We start from the raw sequence: 18,109 nt of genomic DNA, 5'->3' as shown, positions 1-18,109 counted from the left end.
TAAAGGTGAACAAGAGTGAAGGAGAACAAGGAGAAGAACAATCTTGGCACAGTGTTCTGTAATGGGAGTCCACATGACACTGACATTTCAAACCCGGGCTGTCACCAGAGTAGGCCCTAGGATTTTGGTACCCCTAAACAAAAATGTTGTGGTACTCCAAACGCCTAAAACATAAAAAACATTTTTTTTTAAATATGTGATCCAGGGATGGTTGTGGGCTCTAGATGACTGCATAGTGTTTTAGCCAGCAGCTAGCTCCAACTTGAACAAACACGCAGTAAGGCACAGGTGGACACGCACTTGATGACCGAGAAGAGGGTCTTGAACAGCTGGATGAAGATCTCGTTGCAGTCCTCCAGCTCGAAGCAGATGTTGTACGACTTGACCCAGGCCAGGTTCTGGAAAGCAGATATGAGGGTTTTAAAGACACTAGATAAAGTAACCCAATGCTACTGAGGTGTTTGCACTCTGAACATGTAAATATTACACCCACAAATGAGCAGTTTCAAGCGGAAGTGAATAAAAGGTCAAACAAAAACACACAAAAATAAACTGAAAAGCTATATAAAAATTTAAAACAGCTTCAGTTTGGGCGGGAGGCTTGCAGGGCTGAGTGTTTTTCTCCACTGGCTTAAACACGACATCATGTAGAAGTAAATTTAATACATAACTAACTAAGCAGAAAACTGAGAAAGGCCTACTTCCAGCAGGTAGAAGTATCTGTTGAACTGCGGACTCTTGGTGTCCTCTAAGCCCTTCAGCTGCCGAGTGATGAATAAGAAAATGTCCTGTGGAGAAAGATTTTCTTTGTTTAAACAAACTATTTAAAAAATCTACATTAACCAGGTGAACACTTAAGACTGAACAGAAAACATAAATATATAACATTTAAATCAAATTTTAGAAAAGACCAGGCAAGCTGCCCTTTAGGAAACACACTGCATCAGTAACACAGCAAGTTTATTTTAAAGTCAGGAGGACATTTCTTTGCAGCACCTGACTGTCATGATTCTAGATTTAGCTGTCATTCTGAAACTCAACCCAACCTCTCGACCTTTACCTTGTGCTATGTTATTGCACACAGAAAGCAATCTGGAACAAATATGCCTTTGAACATCCCTAGCCTCACTCATCCATTAAAACATTATCTAACTTATGCTGTGGAAAAGGCCTCTCTAAGAGCAATTGATGATGAGAGATGCTATCAAATGCAATGAGATACTTGGGCTGGTTATACCTCCACTGAAAAACATTAATGAAGCCAATATTTTCCCATTAAAGCAGTCAGTACATTTAAACAAACATAACCCGTTGAAAGTCTACCGGACTTCTTGACCTTTACATGGTGCCATGTTATTTATTTAAAAAGAAAACAAGAATGACAAAGAGAGAGAGATTAAAACACTGGAGCTGAAACAATAAAACCATGAGGGTTCTTTGAAGACAGCAGCACCATACCCTGAACTTAGAGGGGTGCTACTACTGTTCTGGCTGAATCCCTTTCAGAAGAGGGACATGGAGAGCATCATAATGAATGCACTGCTAAAATTGTTCTGAGTGGATCAGGAAAAATTGATTGGTGGGACATGGCTTAGTGCCGTAAGCCTTTCAGAGCTGGACCTGAGCTCAATGTTTCATCCAGTCCAGCAGGCAAGGCCATCATGTCGATAAAGCCACGAGGTTTCCGGTTGGGGGTCATGGCGCCCGTACCTTGAGCTTGTCGTGGGAGGTGTAGGGCGCCTCGGGGGCATAGATGCGGAAGATGTCCGCCAGGCAGCAGGCCACCAGAAGCCGCACGTCCTTGTTGGGGTTGCGGAGGAAGAAGTCGGAGGCCAGGTGCAGCGCCAGCGCCAGGTACTGCTGCTTCTCGTCCTCCGAGTCCTGGTCCATGTCCATGTAGGTCTTCACCACCATCTGTGGAGGAGCACCGGGGGCCAGGGGTCAGCTGCCGGCCACAAACTCAACATTCCCATTGAAATAACATCTTAAATGGGGCTGCAAACATTTTGAAGGCAGTTAGAAACATTGAGTTATGGTCAAGAAACAAGTCGGAATAACTTGAAATTCGATGTTACTTTTTATCTTCACATCTTGCTTGGCATGTGCATCATTTTAATGATACTATCTAGACTGCAATAATATGAAAAATGTATAGTATATCACGGTATCAGAATGACCCAAAATCCCACAGCCCCAGAAATAATTGACAACCCACATCCACATCTCAGGAGTCAGCACTGTAAAATTTCATACACGCGACACTTAAATTGTCTGGCTTTAGGACCCAGCAGAAACACAGTGTGAGGAAGTGGTGAGGGAAAGAGCAGGGGGAGGGGGAGCAGCCAATGGGCTTGCAAGGAGGGGGATGGGCGCTCTGCCTTAGCTGCTGAGAGAAGCCTCACAGAGTCCACTGCTCACACTCAACCCGCTCCAGGCAGAATATAACCGAACAGCAATCTAGGACAAATGCGCATCTTCCAACATTCCTGGCCTCACTCATCCGTTAATTCATTCTGTAACTTATGATAAAAGCCTCAAAAGACAGTCCGATTTGTCACGCACAAGATGAAAAAAACAATTAAGCTGATTATTCATTCCTCCACCAAAAACTTCAATAAAGCCAGTATTTTCCCATTAAAGCTGTCCGTGAAGTTACATAAACAACCTTTTGACATTCATATTTTGCTGTGCTGTAAGTGTTTACATTTTAGAGAACATTATGAGTCCATTTCCTTGTTATTTCAACAAAATACACAGATATGTATTCTGATATTGATTTTTACAGCTTTATGAAGACAAAAAAATATCTATGGGGAGAAAAAAGGAAACAAAAAACATAAGGGACAGGAGTTTTACCATAAACACATTGTACAGCTTCACAGGTGGAATGCTTTGAGGAAACACAAACTCACACTTAAACATGAACAATAAATTGCAAAAGCTGCATTTCAGCAGTAGTCGATGAATGATAAATGTCAACATTACAGACTAGGCTACATTGTTACTGAATGAACCGGGAAGCATCAGTATACAAGTATCCTTTCACTAGTTTTCCAGAGTTTTCACAAATGTACCTTCTACAAGTCTATAAATCCTGTTATTTGTACATCATTATGTATATAATTGTTCAAAACCCTCTATGCACTTCAGAAGACAGAAGAATTATTTCCCTGGTGAAGAAAAACCCCTTCACAACAGTTGGCCAGATCAAGAACACTCTCCAGGAGGTAGGTGTATGTGTGTCAAAGTCAACAATCAAGAGAAGACTTCACCAGAGTGAATACAGAGGGTTCACCACAAGATGTAAACCATTGGTGAGCCTCAAAAACAGGAAGACCAGATTAGAGTTTGCCAAACAACATCTAAAAAAGCCTTTACAGTTCTGGAACAACATCCTATGGACAGATGAGACAAAGATCAACTTGTACCAGAGTGATGGGAAGAGAAGAGTATGGAGAAGGAAAGGAACTGCTCATGATCCAAAACATACCACCTCATCAGTGAAGCATGGTGGTGGTAGTGTCATGGCGTGGGCATGTATGGCTGCCAATGGAACTGATTCCCTTGCATTTATTGATGATGTGACTGCTGACAAAAGCAGCAGGATGAATTCTGAAGTGTTTCGGGCAATATTATCTGCTCATATTCAGCCAAATGCTTCAGAACTCATTGGACGGCGCTTCACAGTGCAGATGGACAATGACCCGAAGCATACTGCGAAAGCAACCAAAGAGTTTTTTAAGGCAAAGAAGTGGAATGTTATGCAATGGCCAAGCCAATGTCCTGACCTGAATCCGATTGAACATGCATTTAACTTGCTGAAGACAAAACTGAAGGGAAAATGCCCCAAGAACAAGCAGGAACTGAAGACAGTTGCAGTAGAGGCCTGGCAGAGCATCACCAGGGATGAAACCCAGCGTCTGCTGATGTCTATGCATTCCAGACTTCAGGCTGTAATTGACTGCAAAGGATTTGCAACCAAGTATTAAAAAGTGAAAGTTTGATTTATGATTGTTAGTTTGTCCCATTACTTTTGGTCCCTTAAAAAGTGGGAGGCACATATACAAACTGTTTTAATTCCTACACCGTTCACCTGACTTGGATGTGAATACCCTCAAATTAAAGCTGAAAGTCTGCAGTTAAAGCACATCTTGTTCGTTTCATTTCAAATCCATTGTGGTGGTGTATAGAGCCAAAAAGATGAGAATTGTGTCGATGTCCCAATATTTATGGGCCTGACTGTAGACACAAGAAAATCAGAGACGGTGAGGTTTTTACATGGGATGGCAGCTTTTTTCAATTAACAAAATGAAATATTTAGTCTACTTTCTGAATGTCGTGGCTTCATATGTGTGCGTGTCTTTTGCCATGCCCCCTCCAGTCTAGAAATACTTGATAATATACTGCTAATTCTGATTAATTGTTTAATTGCGAATCCATTTTACATTTATTCAAAGTTTTATCATTTAGCTGCATGCACAGTGGATAGCAGTACAGTAGTCGACTTAAGTCCATCACAGACGGTACATTCTGTACTAAAACCCAGATCCTCACAATATCATAAAATAAATTTCCTGTCAGTGCTAGGTAAATATCAATCTTACAAACTGAGACATTTCCCAAGGTACGGCTTATTTTAAAATGAGAAATACATATCAAAATGTTCACTGGCCATAGTAGGAAATGAACTTATGCGACACACAGTTGAGGGAGCGAAATCTTTACTCCAGTTCCAAGACTGCAGCAGAAACTACTGTGAGGAAAGGTGCTCTTTTTGCAGTAATGCTAGCAGATCTCCATTTCTGATATTCCATCTCCAGATTTCAAGACTGAGGTCTTGGTATGAAAAGACAGAAAATGTAGGCTACTGGTATGCGAGCAAATATAGTTCTACCTACTACACACAGACACAAAAACACACAATTAGTCACACCCTTGATGCAGATGCGCAAAGAAGGCTGTATAAATTTAATACAGCAACCCCCCCCCCAGAAATCCGAAATACTGCTATCACAATTATTTACACCTGTGTTGGATTCTTTTTTCCAAAATCCTTTGCTGGAGTTTACGATTTCATTTAATGGTAGTTTTTCTTTTGAGGAATTTGGTTTATGATCATGGGTGCTTATTGAGTATCAGACACTTTGCTTGATGTGAATTGGACCAATAATTTAAGAGGAAATGACAATAAGTTCCCTGTGTTAGCTCATGATGGTCCGAACACCGCCGTATAAGCCTGCCCGGTTCGTAGTCTCATTAGCACCAGCTTCCCCACTACAATGTCACAGTGAAGAACGATTACCAAGTCAAGGTGGCGTAGTGGTTAAGGTATATGACTGGGACCCGCAAGGTCGCTGGTTCAATTCCCTGTGTAGCCACAATAAGATCCGCACAGCCGTTGGGCCCTTGAGCAAGGCCATTAACCCTGCATTGCTCCAGGGGAGGATTGTCTCCTGCTTTGTCTACAATTAACTGTAAGTCGCTTGGGATAAGAGTGTCTGCCAAATGCCATTAATGTAATGTCACTGTATGCTGAAATGGATCGCGTATGTGACTCGTACCAAGTTTTTATGAAAACGGAAGCAAACTTGGTGTTCGGAACATGGCGAGCAAGCAGATTCTAAACTCCATAACATCAAAGAACACATCAATGACCTACCTCCGCCTACAGTCCTACATGTCCTTTTGAACATGAACACCCTTCCTCCGATTTCAAATCTGTCGCTGGCGGGCATGGCTGAAAAGCTACATTTCTGTTTCAATTTTAATTCCAATGCTGAAGTGCATAAATGTTCCTCCAGTTCCCCCAAGTTTTTAAATATCCATTAACTGTATAAACATGATTGGTGTTAACAGGATTGGCATTTTTAACTGGCACAGTCCCGTTTTATCTGTATTGGTCCATAGATGTTGAAGATGACTGCAGTCCCACAGAAAGCAATTAATGACCATTTCTTTTCAAAACATTCTGACAACAAGCATTTGCCATGCTGGTACATCTTCTGTGGCTTATGTACAGTTAAGGCTTTAAAATTTGCCACCCAAGTGTGCTGACTTTGAATGACTTAAGTAGCCGATCTTAAGTAGTTTGATGACGCAGGTTGTAAAAAGTATGAGCTTCAACCTTCTCTTACATGTTTATTACTATAACATATTCTTCTCATGACTGATGAAGGTTGCTGCAAGAGATTCTGATTAGGTGAAACGTTTTTCAACGTGGGTCCTCTCTGTTGATGCTCTGCCAGGCCTGTGCTACATGCATTGTCAGTTCCTGCTTGTTTTACGGGGCATTTACCTTGAGCTTACACTTTAACATATGACAACACTCACAAGTGACTTTTTGGGTAACACCCCCCCCCCCCCCCCCCTTCTTAAAGAGCCAATATCTCTAGAACAACAAATCCAATGAGGCTAATTTTTCGAATGTTTTCTACTGAATATATAAAGAACATTTACTCAGTCTGAGCAAAATTGGAGCAGCCACCCTGCACACCAAAGGCAATAAAATATCTAGAATTAAGACCAAACACTCTCTTAGATCTGCACTAAAGAAGTAAGTGAACACACCTGCCTAATCAGAAACACATGTGAAGCCATTTGGTGCCCTGAAATAGGGAGACTACACATAAAAAGTGTTGTAATCTGTAATTGGGCAACTCAAAATGTATAAAAATACCATTTCATAAAAGATGCAACCTTGTCTGAATTGTTTTATTACAAATCTAAAATTGTGGAGTACAGAACAAGGCAAGAATATAAATATAAATATTTACTGACTTAGAAAGCTGAATACTCAGGCTGCTCAGGAGAGGAAACTTACAGCACTTACGATGACTGTATGATTTGTTTAAAACAGCACTTCATGTGTATTTTACTAGTTATGGATGTGATGCTTGAACTTGTGGAAGAACCTATGCACTTGTAAGTCGCTTTGGATTAAAAGCGTCTGCCAAATGCTAAAATGTAAAATGTAAATGTACTGAAAGGTACAATGACAGTGTCACTCAAAGATGTTAACATGACAAGATGAATGCTGGTTGCTAGTCAGTTAAATTGTCCAACTGCTATTGTAAATTTTGCCATCACCATCAACTTTCAGTTTTTCCCTATTGATGTTGCATTTTCCAATATCTCAGCCTGTATGAATGGTAAATGATAAGCATTTTTATAGCGCCTTTATCCAAAGCGCTGTACAATTGATGCTTGTCATTCAGCCATTCATACACGCACTCACACACCAACGGCGATTGGCTGCCATACAAGGCACCAACCAGCTCGGCAGGAGCATTCAGGGGTTAGGAGTCTTGCTCATGGACACTTCGACAAACCCAGGGTGGGAATCGAACCGGCAACCCTCCGACTGCCAGACGACTAGAGGATTAGAATCTTATTCTCCAGCCTGAAGTTAAATTAGTTTGTAAAATATTAGACCCATATTCTCAGGCCATCATGGCCAGCCAACTAACATTGCCAAAGTTCTAATTTCAAGAGTAGCAACTAATGTCTAACTAACTAGGGCGGCCTGTAGCGTAGTGGTTAAGGTAAATGACTGGGACACGCAAGGTCGGTGGTTCTAATCCCGGTGTAGCCACAATAAGATCCGCACAGCCGTTGGGCCCTTCAGCAAGGCCCTTAACCCTGCATTGCTCCGGTGGAGGATTGTCTCCTGCTTCATCTAGAATTAACAGTAAGTCGCTCTGGATAAGAGCATCTGCCAAATGCCAATAATGTAATGTAATGTCACTGCATGCTGAAATAGATCGTGTATGTGACTTGTACCAAGCTTTTATGAAAGCGGAAGCAAACTTGGTGTTCGGAACATGGCAAGTTTACATTACATGAGCTCCAGAGCAAGCAGATTCTAAACTCCATAACATCAAAGAACACATCAATGACCTTCGTCTGGAATTAACTGTAAGTCGCTCTGTCAACAACCTTTAGGTTTTTATTCAGCATTTTGTTATTCCCAAGAGCATGCGTGTTGGACTTCAAACAAGAAGATAATTCCATATCACAAAACACTTAAGCAGGGCAGTACGCAGACTTAAAAAAATTGTCAGTGGTGAACCCCCTTCATGCTACCCTAGAAGAACACTTTGACAATTAAATGCATCAATTTGGCATACTCTGAAGTGAAAATCGGAGGATTTTCCTTGATTAAAAATATATTATTAAAATACTGAGGTCATGACTTCACACACACACAAAATACTGAGGTCATGACCTCAGTGTATCTCAATGGTAGTTAGGGGCCTGCACTTAAAGACAGCTTAAAGGAAGAATGTAAGTTCCAACATTTGATGTGCATTGAAAAAGTGATGGCTGGGCCAATGCATTTGGGTAACAGTAACCATATGCAGTACCCAGGTTCACAGACACTGTTAAATTAAAAATATACAATATGTGACGACTGACGATTGCAAAAACAAGCCCAAAGTGTTGAAAATCCTATAGCCAGGTATATAATAGATATATCAGTGATTTGGCAACAAACAATGCTCAAAGTCAACACTAGGAGCAAAAAAACCATCAAGGCAGGAGTCACTTTCATGAACGCAACAGTGAAATATATTTCCATCTCCTACTTACCTTTAACCGTTTAACCACCTCATCATTGGTAATCTTATCTGTGATCTCTTTTACCCCGGGAGGATAACTGATTTTGCCATCAACTGGCTTCTGATGCTGTGGGAACTCCATTCTCGTTGACTGTGTCCACACGGTCCTCTACTGGCCTCTATGGGTCGGAAAACAAAAGTTCAAGAGGATAAATCGACCGCACTTTGCTTATCCAGTTTTAAATTCTAATTTGTCAAAAATCGTATTGGTATAAACACGAAAAACCCGGTACACATTTCAGTGTCTTTCGTAATGCGGTTGACCAATTCCTACAAAATACATGTAAACAGATAAATGGGTGAGCATGTTAGCTAGCTAACACAGAACACGCTTGGCAATCACCGCCTCTCTTTCATTCGCTGATAATAAATCTAGTGAATATAGCGTCTGATCCTGTTAAGAGTGCTTCTTTTACCATTTACACTGGCAAAAAAAACTTTGACTGCAACCGCGAATCTAAACAATTTACTCAAAATAATTTGTTAAATGCCTCTACAGTCTTGCTAAAAGCAACACAAATATTGAGCGAGTAGAGATGTTCGCCAACCCAGCTGCGCTAGCCTGCTAGCTAGCTACATCTACGGCCTGCGCGTTAGGCCTCAAACTATTAAAAAGATACACACATCCGACTGAAACCGGCAGAAATGAAAATGATTCGCAGCCATAAACGGTCATACTGTGTAAAACGAAATCAATTTGAACTGCAACCATTTTGGAAGTACGTGAACTTTATTTCGCAGCAAAATACTGTTCAGGCACTTATTGTTTGTTCCTTCCAACTTCAGGTCCGCAGCACCTCAGATCCCACACAGTAGCCAATAATGTCACATCGCTTGCTTTACCACGAACTTGTCTGCTACAGTACTACTAGAATTTCAAAAATCGTAATATTTAAGGAATGAACTATCAAGACATTTAACTCTCACAGCAACACCGCCACCATAGAAACGAAATACAATTGAAATATTTACCTCATCAATTTTCCTTTTTAATGCATGAGTCAGGTTTACGTGAGGTTTTTAGTTTCAACAAAGCTCCCTCTTTCACAAGCAATCCGGTTTCCACAATGTCTGTACAGAAATACGGGGCACAGCGCCACCCTTGGTCTAAACCGCGTACGGCCGAAAGAGGCAAGGCAGCTAGGCGGGATTCTCCAAAACAGCACAAAAACTTCCACCAGAGAATGCTTACCGTAACTTTTCGAAATAGTGCGCATTTTTACAGTAAGCTATTTATAGCCGTATCCATAATGCATAGTATAGTGCATACGCTCAGAACCAGAATTAAAAATCAAACCAGCAGCGCCAACCACATTTTATGATTTCAATTAACAATATTCGTATCGCATATTGGTTGTTTGTTGCACATTGGTTTATTGCACATTGGTTATCTTTGAGAAACATGATTCCATAACAATTTGATATGTATGTACAGGTCAGATAATACCAAATAATATTAATAGGCAGCTCTGAATATGTGCATATGTGTGGAAATTTCAAGAGTGCAAGATTCCCCCAGCACAGCAATGTTTAGTTTTTTTCAGTGCAGATGTGTCATTCTGGCCTGAGCATCTGACAAGAATAATATAGGCCCTTTTACGCCCCATTTTCTTGGAATATATGAATGTTATTAACCGTCAATAGCTTACATTGTAATGGCATTGTTCAGCTGGTAAAATAGCCAGACAGACAAATACTACCATCGCAATACATTTTTGCACATGTTATTATATGCACGATGTGGGGTGGGGGTAATTCAGATAGAGGGGGTTATCTGGTCTGAAACAAAGTACATGATATATCTTCTTCCTGAAGGGGGAACTAGAGCAGTTCTCGATTGTATTCAAAGATGTTCACATGCTGCAAAATAAGACATTTTTCATGGGGTGTACTATTTTCAACAATACAATGAGACAGTCACACAGATCATTAAAAGAATATGCTTCTGCTCACTCTTTGAAATGGCACACTATTTGATGAAACAAATTGAGAGACAAGAGGTGGCAGGATGAAGAAAAATAGGGCCAAGTTACTTAAAGGAATGTAGAAAAAAGGGCTTTGAAGTAAATCTTGATTCATGTTCGTGAATAGTTACTAGCAACATGTAATGGTGCATTTCCATTATTTTGATACCAATATTTTGATACATATTTTGGGAAATCTTCTTGTTACCAATATTTTGATAAATATTTTTTTGAAAATCTGTGTGTTTTACAGCATAGTAGTCTATGCTTTGGGTACACTGACATAATTAATCAAAGCAATTTACAGTCATATAGGGTGTATAGAATGGCAAAAGTCCATATATCCGAACAACGACTAAAAGCAGCAAGCGAGTCATATCACTGCTGTAAGAAAAAATTTCACTTCCTTTCTGTTTGTCTGTCTCCTCAGCTGCATCATCAACCTCTTCAGAGCCCCAACTGTGCATAGTTTGGTTCGCAACAAAAACCATGTGCAGATCAGATAAAATTTTACAGCAAAGGTGGCTTTGAGGCTTTTATTTTGGAAAAACATCTGCTAATACTGACTTTACGTCCAGTGAATCATGTGAATAACTTCATTTTATGCACCCTGCGGTTCAGAAACGATTAAAACAACATCCTGCAAGCATCTGAATGGGTGAGGATCCATTAAGTTCTTCCTTCTTTGTGTCGTACAACCCACTTGCATTGCAATGCAGCATATCCAAGATTTATAATTGCTCTTGTAGCAGTTAAAATATGCTTGTTGTGGAAATTAAGTTTTCATTATGAGGCATATACCAAACATTAGAAGTGTTTATTGCAAGGTAGCAGTAATTATTTACGAAGGCATTGTTTAACAGGTGGAAATATCGGCTGAAAAACAACATGCCAATGTGTCTTAATGCACACACTGTAATTAAGCCTTTGTATATTACATTGTACAAATTGAAATCATCCTTTATGTATATAATTCCTAAATGCAAGCAGGTTAATTTATAGACATTACAGGGAGAGGCATATGTTTCAATATGCATATACTTACTCACAAACTCGATGTGCTTATGTATATTTATTTATTCATAATTTTTAGAAACCTGAGTAGTTAACTAGTATTTTTACTGGTTAGGAAGTTTAAATGCATTGGCTTACTTAGCAAATAGTGCCTGCTTAATTGAGATTAAATGGCTGTAGGGTGAATGCACACAGTAGCAAATTCCTATTGATTAAGTAATTTCAGTAAGGCATTCTGAATTATATAATTGTGTTATATAATTGTTTTTTATCAGGTTATCAGAAAGATGCATTTTTTAATTTGCAGATATGAAATTCTTTAACATAATTTTTCATTATCCAGATGTTTTTTTTTGTTTTTTATTTGCCTTGCTTGAATTTTTTATTTGCCTGGGCCCCCGGTGTGGGCCTCGTTGGCCTATTCAATTCAAATCAAACCCTAGTGCCATGCGCTCTGTTAGGAGTAACAAGTCGTGTCTCAATGGATGATAAATATTTAACAGGTTTCAAATCTTCCAAGCGACTTCATGTGTGGATCAGCCAATAACCAATCAAGGAATAAAACCAAGGTCAGTTTTCCCATGGGGTGTGGTACAGGACACAATTCTAATCACGATAGGTGGGAAATGTTTTGCAGTGTTTAGTCTGGTGAGAAATGTTGTGACATAGCAATCTTTTCTGGATTTCTGGAGCTACTGTACTCAAATTATTCCAAGGGGTCCTCTATTTTTTATACTTAAATACCACCCGCCAAAATGTACTAGCAGCCATTTGACAATGTAAATGCACCAGACAAAGTCTTTGCTACTCACAGTACATTACCACATTTTTAAGTGAACTTGAGAAAACATGCCGTTTACAGTAATTAGTGTATAAAAACACGCCTTCTCAAGTTCACTTAACTTGATGGCAGCACAGACACTAACTTTTCAATTTGAAAGAAGAAGTTTTTTGCAACTGTGAAATAGATTCATTTTCTGTCACCTGTTGTTAATGAGTGGAGCATCTTAAAATTTTAATGAAACTTACAGAGGAAATTATTATGTAATGTTTCATAAAACACAATTGAAAAGAAACGCTCTCAATAAATGCCTAAGAGCATACAAGAAATTGCGTGAGAAATGAAATGAACCTTCAACCAGTGGGAGTCAATGGTTGACACGCTTTATCAGCTTCTTGTCAAAAAAGATTAAAGGGTATGGTTAGATAAATGTTTTACGGCATTTACGGTATGTGCTCTCTGGCTTATGGAAGCAACAATTCAGTAAAGGAAAGTAGTCATTTCATTTTCCCCAAGGGACTGTGGACAGCTAATCAATTAAATTATTGCTAGCAACAGTGAATTTGAAATAGCATGCTCCACGTGATTTGTATTTAATCAATACAGTAGCCTATGTAAATAAAGCCTTTAATAACAAGGTAAATGCTAACGACTATGGAAAAATTGAAACGCTACCATTTTCATTTCTGAAATATCTTCTTGACAGATATCCTTGGAAGTCATGAAAGGAAAATGACTTGTGGAACATCCTAATTGGGCAGAGGTCGTTGAAATGTGCAGCACGCCTTCAGACAAGACTTAGCAGTATAAACAGAAGATCGTCTGTCTGGCACACATAAGGAAACACATGAAAGTGCTGAACCTTCGCGGACACTGGAATCACTGTCCTTCGTGGTTCAGTCATTTAGTCAACAAAAGTCAGAGTTTAAAACTTCATCTTTGAACTCTTCAGTCTGTGAGTGCTGAATTAACTTTTATACGCATAACATACACAGAAATATGAACGGGATGTCAGAAGTCTCGGTGAAGTGTGTGCTGGTGGGAGACACCGCGGTGGGCAAGACGGCCCTGTTGGTTCGCTTCACCTCGGAGACGTTCCCGGACTGTTACAAGCCCACAGTTTTCGACAACGTGGGCGTGGATGTCTACATGGACGGGGTTCAGATCAGCCTCGGACTATGGGACACGGCCGGGAGCGAAAGCTTCCGGCAGACCCGCCCCATGTCCTACCAGCAGGCTGACGTGGTGCTGATCTGCTACTCGGTGGCTAACCCGGCCTCATTCGCCAGCGTGCGTCGCCGATGGATCGACGAGGTGAAGGAGCACCTCCCCCGGGCACCAGTGCTGGTGGTAGCGACGCAGACGGACCAGCGTGAGACAGGGCCGAACCGGGCCAACTGCGTGTCCTCTTCCGACGGGAAGCAGCTTGCTCATGACATCCATGCCAAAGGCTATCTGGAGTGCTCGGCGCTAAGCAACCGGGGCGTGCAGCAGGTGTTCGAGTGTGCTGTGCGGACTGCTGTCAACAAGACCAAGAGAGGAAGGACACGCCGGAGGGTCTTCAACGTCAACCAATGCAAGATATTTTAATGGGCTCATAATTTTCTAATTTCAAAAGGTTGTAGATGTTATTGTGGCTGAGTCTGAGGACACTTGGTCTGCCATTGGATGAGCATTTACGTATGCGAAATAAGACGTATAGTAGGCCTACTGGAGAAGCATACGCATACTAAAAAAGTAAGCTAAAATACACTGGGATGCAAGGTAATTGCAGACTGTATATAAGTTTAGGCATTATTTAAAGATTTTGTCACTGTAGTTTGACATGCTTGCTGGGTCAACTCTTTGCTTATGTCTGTTTGATGTGTATTCTGCTCGTAACATTTGCAATACGGGAAGAGAACAATAGCACTACTGTGAATATGCTTATATTTAGCAAATAATACTAAAAGTTTATGTCCCACATTATGTTTTCATATCTTCATACCTGCTATATGTACATTAAAACATTTGGAAATGTAAAAGTCTTTTTTATTTTATTTTATTTGAACCTGCATTTAAATTTCTGAGTACAAGACTGAAGGCAAAATGCCATAGAAACAAGCAGGAACTGATTAAGCACTACAGGCCTGGCACAACATAATCCAGGAACATACCCAGCAACTGATGATGTCTATGCGTCGCAGATTTCAGGCAGTCATTTAATGCAAAAGATTTGCAACAAAGTATTAAATATGAGAACTTTATTTCAGATTATGTTAATTTGTCCCATTATTTTGCCCCCCTAAAATGGGGAGTCAAAATAAAAAGGCCGTAATTCCTACAGAGATCACCCAGTATGGATGTAAATGCCCTTATATTAAAGCTTTAACTTCATGGTCATTGTTTTACTTCAAATGCTATGTGCTGGATTACAGAGCCAAAACGAAAAATGAAAATGTGTTACTGGACCAATACTTTCGCATTGAACTATATATGCAGTGAGCTCCACCTTATTTTGGACAAAGACATTTCATTTTTTGATTTAACTGTGTACTTCACAATTTTAGTTTCAGTCCCTCCAAACATGGTGCCCTAAAATGGGGGGATTATAAATACAGTAATTTATATATGGTGAAGTGTATAAAAATGTCCTTAAATAAAAGCTGAGAATGTGCAGTTTAGCCTCATGTGAATTGTTTGCTTCCGTTACATTACATTACAAGGCGTTTAGGAGACGCTCTTATCCAGAGCAACGTACAACAAAGTGTTGTTGTAGTGTACAGTGTAGTGTACAGATCGAAATCAAGAAAAAATATGTCTGTCCCAAACATTATCGAGCTCACTGAATACTTAAATTATATGCAACGATCAAGCATCATTATTTTAGTTATTTTATATCTGACTGGCGAGTTGTTTAAATTCATGCATAATCAGTCATGGTGGTATCAACAATGTACTGTCCTCTGTTAAATTGTTAAATAGTTGTAGAGTGTTAAATAGCAGCATAAATTTTGCATGAAGGTTTGCTATAAAAGAGCTGATGATTATCACAAATGCAGAAGGAGCATTTTAAACCGTTCAATCCTGGCAAAAGTCCTTGAATCCTTGGTAAATATGCAGTTTAAGCATTTTCTGCTTAAAAATATCATCTTAAATGCATATTAATCTGGGTATAGAACTGGCGGCAGCACCATTACAGCTTCTGTGGAAATGTTTTTATACTTTATTTGCAAGGCATTTGAGTCAGTAGACATCGATTTACTGATAAATAGGCTCAGAAGCATCAGATTTAGTTTTAAGACTATATAGTGGCTAAGAAATAATCTTGCTGGCAGAGCTCGGTGTCTGTGCAGAAGGTTTCCAGAGATTAGTCATGGTGTTCCCCAAGACTCCATCTTGGGACCTGTCCTGCTTTACAGTTTTTATAAACGATCTAGGCAAGGCACCAAAGCAAAAAATCATGTATATGCAGATAATATTGTCATTTATACAGTTGCAAACTCACCCAGGCTTCAACCTTTAGGCTTTTAATGTTTTCCGTGCTGCTCTGAAATTGTTCATGTTTTTTCAAAGTTTCCTTCTCAGTCATCTGATCTTTATCATTTTTACATGTGATGGTAATCCCATTAGAAGGGTACATTCTTATAAGTATTTGGGTATATATGTATAGATGACAAACTGTCCTTCAGCATGCCTATTATTTAAACAGTGAAGCTTAAAGTGAAGCTTGGCTTTAGATCATGTTTTTCTTTTATTGCCAAGACTACTACTTTTCTGGCTGTGTAGACAATGGCGACATTTGGGAAAAAGATTCAAATGCATACATGGTACAGTGTGATGTACTGCGTAATTTGATTTGAATGGCTTGAATGAAATAAAAAAACAATTCATCACTGCATGGTACAGTGTAGCCTATAAACACACTGCATGTGCTGTTGTATCTAATCTGTCATCTTGGAGTCAAGTTTAAAACTCTACTACTGTTGGTTAATTTCTGTAATTAAATTTTTCCTCTGTCCATATTTAGTGGGATCCAGTGATTTTAAACTGGTTTTATAAAGTGCATTTATACTTAGAAAAGAAAAATGTGTGCTTGAAGGGCATACAACATATAGCCACTGCTCATTGGAAGCAGAGGTACAGTAAAAGGAGGAAAGTTCCAAGGCGCTCACATGTTAAAAAGCCTTTATTCCAGAACTAGAACAGTCTGGCAACCAGCACGCTGCAAGTTTAACAGCCTTCATCAGGCTAATAGTCTAGCCCGTGGAATAAAGGCTTTGGAACACTCTTTTTAGGCATTCATGGCTCTATAGGCAGCATTATAAAAACATTTTATGTATTATTCTTTGCATTGTTCTGTGACTCTCCTACTTAGAAAGTTGCTAATTTCTTCATGAAATATAAAATAAATGGGACCAATGTTTATTTTACTTATACTGTCTTGATCATTTCTAAAAGTTTGCTTTTGAAGCATGTAGCTGTTTGCCTTTCAAGTGCTTTGAAAATATTTTAATGCAAGGCTTCTGAAGCAAAGGATGCACAAATGAGTTGTTTTTCCTTTTTTTCATTTCTTTCATTTTTTTCTGTATTGGCATCAATCTTCATATTGCACATGCGATAAAAAATAAATTTGTGGTAGTCCTTTGCAGTGGGAACATCTGCAATGTATTGTTTAACACATCCTAAAGTGACAGATAAAGAAATGTATGACTGCTGTGAAAAGCAGTCAGATGAACAGAGGGCTTGCCTTATGCATTTACATATTATGTGATTTCATATTTATTTACCGTAAATTCAAACCTCAAATTGTGTCCGGGATTCTATTTGAAGCCGGGCCTCGGATAATAGCCGGGGGCTTGGTCGATTCAGACAAATAAAGGCCGGCCCCCAAATACAAGCCGGGGTAATATTGCCTACCAGTAGGGCTATCAGTCCATGAGCACTAGAAGACATTGTTTCGATTTAACTCAATGAAATAAAAGAGCTCTTCTTAATATTTTATATTGTTGGTTGGTTTAATACTGTTGCCAATGAAAAGTCGTTGTCCTACACCATGGGTCTCCAACACGTTGATCTCAAGCTACCAGTCGCTTGCTGCCCTTCTGAGTAGCTTGCCAAAGGCTGAAGCAGTATACATTTAAGCACAATTGTTGCCGCGAGGCATTCCTGCCTACGAATTTAATAAAAAGTAAATCAGGCAAAATTAAAAATTAACTAAATTTAGGCTACTTGGCTACGCAATAAGGTCCATGTATTTACAGCACAGCGCACGTTCAATTAATGAATGAAAGCGGCTGCCTTGGCTCGCAATAAACAGACGGGTGGAAATCCCGACACTCTTTCAACTACATAAAGCTTAACAGTGAACCATCAGATACCCCCCAGATTTCAGTGCCCATCAGTCCCAACATTTAGCAATAGAATCAAACAGTCCAAAAATCAATTAAATCCCAAACCAAAGCGAAATTCTTTTGATAGCCTACCGGTGTGCTGCTCCAAACGAAACGTATGTCTCACAATAAAACGCACTTTAGGAAAGAAAGATCCTTAAGAATAAAATTCTACAACGGAAGCCTAATAAGAAATAAAGGCCTGCCTCGAATACAAGCCTGCCCCAAATAAAGGCCTGTGCTTTGTGCAGCCTAAATAAATAAAAGACCCCGGCCACAATTTGAGGAGTTACGGTACGATGTATTGCTAGATATTATTCTGGATATCCAGTCATGTGATGAAGATGGAAATTAATATGA

At 39.6% G+C, this 18,109-nt stretch overlaps 2 protein-coding genes across 2 annotated transcripts in view; one reads left to right on the top strand and one right to left on the bottom strand.

The window, feature by feature from the left end:
- LOC133135419 (sister chromatid cohesion protein PDS5 homolog A-like) overlaps positions 1-9,719 on the bottom strand; it is a 35,001-nt gene extending 25,282 nt beyond the window's left edge. The window contains exons 1-5 of the mRNA XM_061252403.1: positions 9,591-9,719; positions 8,590-8,737; positions 1,711-1,914; positions 702-788; positions 301-398 (exon numbers count right to left, since the gene is read on the bottom strand). Of these exons, the coding sequence (XP_061108387.1) occupies positions 301-398; positions 702-788; positions 1,711-1,914; positions 8,590-8,700 (500 nt within the window). The 5' untranslated portion in view covers positions 8,701-8,737; positions 9,591-9,719. The remainder of the gene's footprint in view (positions 1-300; positions 399-701; positions 789-1,710; positions 1,915-8,589; positions 8,738-9,590) is intronic.
- Positions 9,720-11,006: 1,287 nt separating this feature from the next.
- Positions 11,007-14,401, top strand: LOC133135937 (rho-related GTP-binding protein RhoH-like). Its single transcript, XM_061253310.1, has 3 exons — positions 11,007-11,240; positions 12,100-12,165; positions 13,084-14,401. The coding sequence occupies exon 3, from the start codon at positions 13,377-13,379 to the stop codon at positions 13,965-13,967; it is 591 nt and encodes a 196-aa protein (XP_061109294.1). The 5' UTR covers positions 11,007-11,240; positions 12,100-12,165; positions 13,084-13,376; the 3' UTR covers positions 13,968-14,401.
- The last annotated feature ends 3,708 nt before the right edge of the window (positions 14,402-18,109 follow it).

Source organism: Conger conger, chromosome 8 (genome assembly GCF_963514075.1).
Source record: "Conger conger chromosome 8, fConCon1.1, whole genome shotgun sequence".
NCBI lineage: Eukaryota > Metazoa > Chordata > Actinopteri > Anguilliformes > Congridae > Conger > Conger conger.
The sequence above is the reverse complement of the archived record's forward strand: the minus strand, read 5'-3'. Positions and strand labels throughout refer to the sequence as shown.